This window comes from Eucyclogobius newberryi, unplaced genomic scaffold (assembly GCF_026437365.1).
Source record: "Eucyclogobius newberryi isolate DKJ021-1_F unplaced genomic scaffold, fEucNew1.0.hap1 SCAF_13, whole genome shotgun sequence".
NCBI lineage: Eukaryota > Metazoa > Chordata > Actinopteri > Gobiiformes > Gobiidae > Eucyclogobius > Eucyclogobius newberryi.
In genome coordinates, this window is record NW_027315757.1 from 7,883,806 (window position 1) to 7,894,153 (window position 10,348).

Genomic DNA, 10,348 nt, shown 5'->3' on the forward strand with positions numbered 1-10,348 from the left:
AACTGGCGCTGAAGGAATTAGCGCTCCGAGCTCATTTGAGCGGCGCGCAGCGTAATTACACCCATAATTACACCTGTGTATGACATTGCTGGTGTAGATATATGCTGGCCAATTTTTTATTAAAAGTTGGTATTTAGATGTCCTGCTTTCTCAAGGCTTGTTCTGTTTTTTGTGTTTTTATGTTGTGTGTTTTATATTTGATTAAGCTAATGATAAGGGAACAAAAGTTAAGAGTTGATTTTGCGTGATATGGCTCGTTTAAATGACATGACTTTTATTCTGACATTTCCTGTGTGCGGTTACGAGGCCTGACCCCGGATTAGACATCTAAAGGTGACAGTGACATTCGTTTAAAAGGATTATGCCCTAAGACAATATAGCGGAGCGTTAGCATGCTCTTTCTACGGCCGCTGACCTGAGAGCCACACCTTCACATAACATGCTAAGGGGCTTTTTTGAGCTAGTGTTTTGTACCGAGTTAGCATCACAAGCTAGCTGCTGGAGACGAAGCCCATGTGGAAAAAGACAAAAAACGTTAATAGTCGCATTATATTAACCATTGCCCCTAAAACTGGACTACACCAAATCTAACATCTAATTAACTAATTAAAAAGTCTAAATTAGTGCCACTAGCAATTATTAGGCTACTACCACTACTACTACTTAAAGATCCTAGCCCAGAGTAACCCAATAAGAAAAAAAGCTACTACCACTACTACTCCTGCTACTACTACTACTACTACTACTACATTTGAATTCAAATATTGTCTCTTATTATAATTCTACAGTTATATTGCTGTTGCTACAACAACAACAACAACTGCTAATGTTGCTTAGAATACCAATACTGCTTGTTATAGTATTGCTTGTACTACCACTACTACTACTACAACTAATGCTACTACCACTAAGCTGACTGCAAATGTAGCTTACAAGTCCAATAACAAGTAGTAGTATTGCTGTTACTACAACTTCTTCTACAACTTCCTAACAACACTATGGACTATTGATGCTACTACTACTACTACTACTACTACTACTACTACAACAATAACTACTACTACTACTACTACTACTACAACAAGAACTACTACTACAAAAAGTATAACTACTACTACTACTACTACTATTACTACTACTGCTGCTACTACTTCTGCTGCTACTACTACTACTACTACTACTACTACTACAAGTGCTACTACTACTACTACTACTACTACTACTACTACTACAAGTGCTACTACTACTTCTACTAATACTACTACTACTACTACTACAAGTGCTAATACTACTACAAGTGCTACTACTACTACTACTACTACTTCAACTACTACTACTACTAATACTACTACTACAAGTGCTAATACTACTACAAGTGCTACTACTACTACTACTACTACTACTACTACTACCACTACTTCAACTACTACTACTACCACTACTTCAACTACCACTACAACTACTAATACTACTACTACTACTACAAGTGCTACTACTACTACTACTACAACTACAAGTGCTACTACTACTACTACAACTACAAGTGCTACTACTACTACTAGTACTTCTAAAGCAGAAGTAGTCATGAGCCCTAGTGTGAAGGTCCCGGTCAGTGCCCTGTCCAGACACTGGTCATGTGACATTAAAGGCCTGTTTACTGTATGAAGAGGCCTAGACTGTGGACTCTTCCCCCACAGGCCCTGTCTAAACCTGGACCTACAATCTCCCCTCTGTTAGCTTTACCCGCACCACGCTGGCTAATGTGTTTGGATCCGAGGGGGAATAGGACCTCTCTATCGGGGCCCTTTCACACAGATAGGCTGGAGAGAGCGGGGGAGGGCGAGGGGGAGAGGGGGGAGGGCACATGATACTGTTTGGCAAGAGCTAAGTGCCTCAAGAATGTAAGGCCAATCTGTCAGTGAGGAAGGAAAACATTCACGGAGGAGAGCTTTTTCCAAAACAACGGAAAACTACTGTAAATGCAATAGTAATGATGTCAGCAATGTAGTGTAAAAGTAGCATAACTGGGTTACTGGTACTACTATTACTTCTACAACTACTATTACTATTATCACTGCTACAACAACAACGGCTTCTTCTAGTACAAGTGCTGGTGCTACTGCTTAACCACTACTTTTACACAAGTTACTTATTACATTTTATGAATGACAACAGCATAAACAACAGCTACATTTATATGACCAGGAATGACCACGTGATGGGAATAATCAGATAACTAGAATAACCAGATGACTAGGACAATCAGATAACTGAAATCAGATAACTAGAATCAGATAACTAGAATAACCAGATGACTAGGACAATCAGATAACTAAAATCAGATAACTGAAATCAGATAACTAAAATCAGATAACTAGAATAACCAGATGAGTAGAATCATCAGAAAACTGGAATACTCAGAGAACTAGACTAATATCTAGAATAATCCAATAACACAATAAAACAGATCTATTTTGGGGTTTACATGCACAGGAGAAATCTGATTACCAAAAGCACCAGGGGACATGTGTCATCAATAGATTTTTAGAGTGGGCCTAACTGTGTGGAAGACAAAATACTTTATTATTTATTATTTAATTGCGTATTTTCTCTTTGTGTTGGCCCTTATTTTGCTTCATTTCCTTTGTCAAAACCTGCACAGCTCTGAGAGAAATCTGATTACTCACATCATATTTCTGCCATTGGAAATCTGAGCGTGTAAATGTAGCCACTGTGTATGAAGAAGACAAAATGTTCCAACAACTATAAATAGGGTTTTATCATCATCTGATTTCTGTACTTATCCGATTATTGAAATGTCATGTAAACATCTGACGTGAGTAACATCTGATTTCTTCCGGATTGTTTTTACCTGTGCACATTAAGACAAGGAAAACGGTGCACAAAAGGCCCAGCTAATGTCATCTTCCAAATACAAAGGTGACACGAAAGAAAAATGCTATTCAACTGTCAGCGATCCGATTTCCCACACTGCAAAGATCAGACTATCATGCGGTAATCTGATTTCTCACGCTGTATTCCGGTGTTTCTTTTGTCCGTGTAAATGCAGCCGGTGACACGGTGCACTCGGCTGCTGCTGTTACTTCATATGCCTATCGGGGCGCTTTAAATGTGGCAACGGCGTGCGTCCGTGCGAGCGATGACGCGCGCGGCCGACATCAGCACCTTGGATACGGGCACACCACTCGCTGTCAGGCCCCTCCGCGCTCCTGCCCCGTTTTGGACCAATCAGCGCTCGTGTTTTCCAGATAGCGTTCGTCGGCACCCGTCCGTCCGCCCTCACACCCACGACTTTGCTTCTCTTCTTTTTTTTTTTTTTCGACGCCAGCTGGATCGTCCTGCTGCGGGGGGAATCTCCTCCATGTACTAAACTTAAAACGCTATTTACGACTCAAATGTCATCGTTTGTGGCTACGCGGGGGAGCGACATTAAAAAGGTGTTGAATGAAATGGCATGTCGATGATAAGATTAGCGATAATGTGCGTAAAATCGCTTTAAACGTATCGAGTTTCTGCCCCTAACCGATATTTTAACGACTTTGCACCACATGACCACGTGTTTATTGTAACATCTATACGCCCGCGCGTGTCTGAACCCGGAAACCCGTCTTGGAATCCCGTTGTTGTTGTTGTTGTTGTTTTTGTACCCGTACCATTAATCGCTTTTTGCCGTGTGCGCTCGGTACACAGTCGGGTAGCTTCGCCGTGACGCAAACGCGGCTCCGCACAGGCGTCTCTCCCCTTCAACACGGCCGCGGAACGGGGATCGTGTGTCTCCGTGAGTGACGGCGCGCCGCAGCCAATCGGAGCGCGCCTTCGCGATCACGCCGAAGGGGAGGGCAGCGGGAGGGGCGGGCACGCGCGCTCGCGAACCAATCGGCGCCGTGCGTATTGTTTTGACCTCTGGAACCGCATCACCGCCCACCTCGTGCCCGTGGCGGAGGGGAAGGCTATAAATACAGGTGACGGCGGAGCTGCCGGGGGGACGAAGTTGCTAAACTCCCGTGTAGGAGGGAGCTACTCTGCAAAAGCCTGCTGAAAAAGAGACAAAATATCCTTCAAATTTATTCAAAAAAATAGCAACCGAAGACGTAAACGCCAATCGTCTAAAAAAAATCTACACGTACTGGATTACTTTTTGTACAGTTCATAATATATTCTATGTGAAGAAAGTATTTATACTTTTTTATTTGCACTAACTAACGGTACTTTTTTTCCAACTACTACTGAGAATCCTTATTTTTTACTAAAGTAAGTATGCGTTGTTATGCGTTGTGATGTCTTTTCTACACTTATAAGCTGATTTGCTGCGTCAGACTGAACTTAGGGAGGGGTGGATGTATTTTTCCAAGCGATAAAACTCGACTTATTTCTTATCTTGCTTTGCTACGTCGACTAAAATCGTCCTGAAATATAACAAACCCTGTTCGTTTTTTTAATTTTTATTTTTAATTTTACGTACGGCTTTTGTTACGGGAGCCAAAATGTCATTCGCGTTTGGATGTTTGGTTTAATTCTGTGCAAAAAAATATAGATATAAAAAAAAGAAAGAAATGTAACGGGGCTTTTGCTGTTGAGACTAAAACGCGTTGGGAAAGACGCAACAAAACCTGTAGCCATTTCGCAACTTCTTTTCTTCCAACCATCTGGGCGTTTTTATTGCATACACGTATTATTTGCGTTCGATTTATTCTTATTTAACCCGCGCATGACAGTTTTGCACAACCGAGATCAAGATTACGCAAGATTATCCCCGTTATAACTGTTCCATGTGTGGAATCTCGAACGCGACGTCGCACGTAATGACAATTTTGTTTATCGACGTATTGTTCTATTTGCATTATTTGCGTTGCGATCTCTTTCCGGTTCGCGTTGCGGTTTTTACGTGCGTTTTGCTTGTGTAAATTTGCACAAACATGGGCGTAACTAACAATAGTGTCTTATTATTTCGACACCGCGTTGTGACGAGCGCGTACGCCCGTTTCTGCGCCTTTTATTTGTGTGTTTGTGTGTGTTTTGGACGTGGATTGTGTCATGTTTGCTGATAAGGCGTTGGGTGGGTTTTAAATGAGGCTCACAGTCCACGCACGAGTGTGTTTTTATCTTCTTTTTTACCCCGCTCTCCGTGCGAACGTCAGGACGCTGCTCAGTAACATAATGTGGACTATTATGTAACTGGATTCCACAGGGCTCAGGCTGCTGTTCATCTGTGAGGGCTCCAAATGGAAAGTGACACATTGTAGTGGCTTATCAAACTGATTACGACCAGTTATGTGTCAATCATCTTCAAATACGTGCAATTTATATGGATTTTTATTATTTTATGAACTTAGATTACGTATAAAGCCTTCAACTAATGAGATGTTTTTATTTTTTTAAGCTTAGACTTCATATAAAAGCCGTCAACTCATGATTTTTTGTATTTTTTTAAACTTAGATTACATATGAAGCCTTCAACTCATGATTTTTTGTATTTTTTTAAGCTTAGATTACATATGAAGTCTTCAACTCATGATTTTTTGTATTTTTTTAAGCTTAGATTACATATGAAGTCTTCAACTCATGATTTTTTGTATTTTCTTAAACTTAGATTACATATGAAGCCTTCAACTCATGATTTTTTGTATTTTTTTAAACTTAGATTACATATAAAGCCTTCAACTAATGATTTTTTGTATTTTTTTAAACTTAGATTACATATAAAGCCTTCAACTAATGATTTTTTGTATTTTTTTAAACTTAGATTACTTATAAAGCCTTCAACAAATGAGATTTGTTTTATTTTTTTGCCAGCAATTATTATTTTTCATAAATCACCAAGTCAAACAATGATTTCTATTGCATATGTAGTTTTTTTTTTTAATACATTTGTAAACTAATAAAGGTTGAAATGTGGTGACTTGAACTGTTTATGGTGAATGTGTATTATTTTATTGACATTTTGATTGTGTAATGCCACTGTCTTTGTTATTTTACAGTGTATTGTACAACAAATATATAAAAATGATCAAAATATGATTATTTTTATAGTCGACTAGTCACAAAAAATCCAACTAATTGTTATGTACATATGATTTATTTTTTATTTTTAGGAAAGAAGCTGTACAAGGATGAAACAAACAAAAAGCTAACAACAGACAACACAGTTATAAACGCAGTTACAGCTTGTTTATTGAAAGAAATACATTCATAATGCATAAGTCAACACAACAAACCCAATTGATCTCTGTTGTTCTCTCGTTCAATGTCATAAGGATGAACAACAATAGCACACAAATGAACCGCAATCATGACATATGGACAATAAATAATAAGAGCTGTTATGTGTGGTAAATGACACTTTGCTTACAATGACAAATGCATTGTTCCTCGCTCAGCAACTGCCAAAACTGACACCGAAAACAATGTGCACTGTTTTCGGATGTGAAAGACTAACACGGCACTATTGTCTCTTTTGTTATCGCAGGAGAAACCATCCTGTGGAAAAAGGAGGGAAAAAAACAAGACAAATTCAACTAAACCAGCACTTTTGATTTGAGCCAGCGTGACTTCACTTTTGGGTTCCACAGCCATCCCGCCCGGACAGAACATTTGAGCCGCCGACCACGTAACGACGAGCAAAGCAACACGCCCGGCGGACGCGCTCTTTCAATCTCTTTGCTACATTCAGTGAAACGCTATGCAGCTAGAAATCCAAGTAGCTCTCAACTTCATCATCTCCTACCTGTACAACAAGCTGCCTCGGCGCCGTGTCAACATTTTCGGGGAGGAGCTGGAGAGGCAGCTGAAGCAAAAATATGAGGGCCACTGGTATCCCGACAAGCCATACAAAGGGTCGGGGTTCAGGTGCATCCACGTGGGCGAGAAGGTAGACCCGGTGGTGGAGAAGGCGGCCAAGGAGAGCGGGCTGGACATCGACGACGTCCGGAACAACCTCCCGCAGGAGCTCAGCGTCTGGATCGACCCCTACGAAGTGTCCTACCAGATCGGGGAGAAGGGGCCAGTCAAGGTAGTTACATGTCACACTTGAATTTGAGCTTTCTCTGAAGCAAACACTTGTTGTTTTGCAGTCGATATTAGTTCCCTTTACTCTTGTGGTGGTAAGCTAGGTTCTGTGGCCGCAGCTGCCCTAGGGCGAACTGGCAAACAACTGTAATTCACTCACACAGTCGTTTGTACATTGGCAAGGGGAAAAGGTGTCAATATATGTGTGATTAGAGCTGCCAAATCACACTGCCAAGTCATCCTTTAATTTATTGATGGCATTGTGTCTTTTATATTTAACACCTTTGTTTGAGGCGCAATAAAAAAAGTATGTAAGCAACAATCCTATCTTACTTGTAATAGTTTGTAAGACAACTATAAATCAAGTAGCCCATGCAGTTGGTCTGTATTCTTCATGGATCCAATTGCGCAATGGTTATGAAATATTGAAAAAGAAAGATCCAACGTTTCCAAGTATCATTAAAAGAGTGAGTGAGAACATTGCAGTCATTTGAACTTCTATTTCTATATGTTTTATTCCATCTGAACCATTTGTATGTCAAAAGAAAGACAAAACCAAGATAAAATGTCCTCAAATCAACCTTCACAAAGCAATTATTACTTTAGTTTATTGAGCTTGAAGGTAGCCATTTTGATTTTGACTGACATTATCAGAGAATTTGAGGGTGTGTCTCTTAGACGGGGACTATTATTTATTCATGATTATCTTTGTAATTTTTTTGAGTAAACAATACACCACCACCACAGAAGCTGCAGATTCATAATCGCCAACTTACCTCTTACTGGTTTTTGACGTATGAAACTTAGCATTTAAGTGTATTCTCTTGCATCTGTTTCAGGTGCTGTACGTGGACGATACCGGTGACCAGGTGAACAGCACCCTGGACCTGGACAAGGAGATCCGCAACAGCTTCAACCCGGACGCCCAGGTCTTCATGCCCATCAACGAACCCCTCAGCGGCGCCTCGCCCGGCTCCAGCTCGCCTTCCCCGCCGTTCGGTCACTCGGCGGCGGTCAGCCCCACCTTCATGCCCCGCTCCACCCAGCCCCTCACCTTCACCACCGCCACCTTCGCCGCCACCAAATTCGGCTCCACCAAGATGAAGAGCAGCGGCGGACGCAACGCGAACGCAAACGGGGCCAGCGGCGCCGCGAGCAAGCCTGCCGCCGCGCGCACCTCCCCGACCAACTTGGGCCTCAACGTGAACAATCTTCTCAAGCAAAAAGCCATGTCGACTTCCATGCACTCTCTATACGGATTAGGACTCGGGGGGCCTCATCAGAAGTCGTCCGCCCTTTCGCCCAACGCCAAGGAGTTTGTGTTCCCGAGTTTGCAGGGCCAGGGCAATCAGAGCGCATTGTTCCCCGAAAGTTCGCTCAACCTCAGCTCGCTCCCGTACAGCAATGCCTTTGACGTGTTCGCGGCCTACGGCGGCCTTAACGACAAGTCCCTCATGGAAGGCTTGAATTTCAGCTTGAACAACATGCAGTATTCAAACCAGCAATTCCAGCCAGTTATGGCCAACTAGTACTTATAATAAACGGTACTACTTAAGCTACTACGCACACTGCAAAAAAAAGAATAGTTCTGTCTGTTGAAATGATTGTGTAGATTTGAGTAGTTTGGACTAGTTTATGAGAGATTTAAAGTTTTCTTAACACGATTGCGCTTGAAGTAAAACACCCACTTCTTCTAAGGGTCCGCCTCTATCATGCTTTGAGTGGCAGGTTTGTTTAACCAATCACAGTGAAGTGTGAACTCTCAAAAGAAGTCGACTATTTTAGTTACTTCTTAAAGGCAATATGAAGAGGTACATAAATAGTGACCTACACCACAACTGCAAGATAAAAAGCATATTTTGAAATCGCAGTTTTAAAGGGATCAATCAATCAATCAACATATCTAGTTTTATTCTTTATAAAATCTGCTTTACCCACAGTATTTCCACACATATGTTCTAGTCCAAACTGCTCAAGATCGATCATTTGAATTCACGCTATTCCTTTTTTTTTGGCAGTGCTGGTAAACGGCCAGAGATAATGTGACAGGGGGAACGTTAATGCACATTTATAAAAGAAAAAAGAAAAAACATACAAAAAATGTAAACAAACCGAATGTCATTTCAAAAAAGGAAAGGACTTGACGAGAGTAAGATCTTATTTGTTCCAAGTCTGAAAGAGCATGAGCCCAAGGGTGATGGAGTTCGCCCCCTTGAGTTTGTTTCCAACACGAAACAATATGAAGCTTGTAGTACCAGATGTCCAAGCTTGGTTACTTAAACGTGCATCATACATCATTGTTATTTCTTTTGCCAACCAAGCACAAACTATTTTTTTATGTAATTGTTTGAAGATATATATAAAAGACAAAAAAAAAAGACACCACCACGAGTCATGGCCTGTCAGTATTTAAACACAACTGGACACCGCCAATTTTGCATAAGTTGGCTTAAATACGTGGGATTTCTTGGTCTTTTTTCTAATTGTATAATTTAATTTAGTACAGAGTTTGTAAAATATCAGAGTATCTATTGTTTCTACGACATGGTATTGCATTTATATCTTTTTACTACTCCAGTGATCTGTGATGGCTGCAGCAACTTTATGTTTTCTTTTTTTATTGAAATTATAAAATAAATCCATCTTTGAAAAACTATTCTAAAGATTGTGTACAGAATATTCCGTAGTGGTGGGATTTAAGGATATTTGCTTTTTTGACAAAACATAAGAGTTGTATTTTCTGTTAAGAGTTTAAAGATTTTTGCTATATTATGGACAAAATGTAATCGTATATTAATTTTGTACCTACATTGTGCAATACTTGATAAAAAAAACAAGACGGTATAACAAAGTATTCTGAGTCAGTGTCTTACATGTTAAGATGGACTGATAGTTTATTAAGTTTGTATTAAAATGCTTGAAAATAAGTGCTCTTGTTGGGTGATCCTTGAGTCGATGAATATTTGATTTAAATTGTTTGTACAGAATTTGTTTGGTTACATAAAAATATAATAAAGCACATTCAAAACGAAGAAAATATTCAGTTTAGTTGAAATGAATTAGTTATGACCAATATTTAAGTTTAGGCTAGCTTATGCTGTATGTTAGCATTTGTGCACGTTAGCATGTGTGTATCTCAGCTAGCACACAGTCTTCCTCTTTTAAAATGACTTGTGTCATAGCGTAAATTACTATCTGAAATAGTCACATTTATACACATTTCTCATCATAAAGTCACGAGTTTAGTGTTTTACAGCTTTTCTCAGTTGCTATTGCGCATTTTTTCTGATCAGAACGGAAAATATCAAATTGTTTCAACCAT

The 10,348-nt window shown here is 40.1% G+C and overlaps 1 protein-coding gene across 2 annotated transcripts; it reads left to right on the top strand.

The window, feature by feature from the left end:
- The first annotated feature begins 4,013 nt into the window (after positions 1–4,013).
- On the top strand, positions 4,014–9,953 carry tob1a (transducer of ERBB2, 1a). 2 transcript variants are annotated; one of them, XM_072442457.1, is made up of 3 exons: positions 4,014–4,285; positions 6,511–7,030; positions 7,866–9,953. In XM_072442457.1, the coding sequence occupies exons 2-3, from the start codon at positions 6,701–6,703 to the stop codon at positions 8,553–8,555; spliced, it is 1,020 nt and encodes a 339-aa protein (XP_072298558.1). In that variant the 5' UTR covers positions 4,014–4,285; positions 6,511–6,700; the 3' UTR covers positions 8,556–9,953. The 2 variants fall into 2 exon arrangements, with proteins under 2 accessions (XP_072298558.1, XP_072298557.1); XM_072442456.1 differs by having other exon boundaries at positions 4,014–4,272; positions 6,488–7,030.
- Positions 9,954–10,348: the final 395 nt, after the last annotated feature.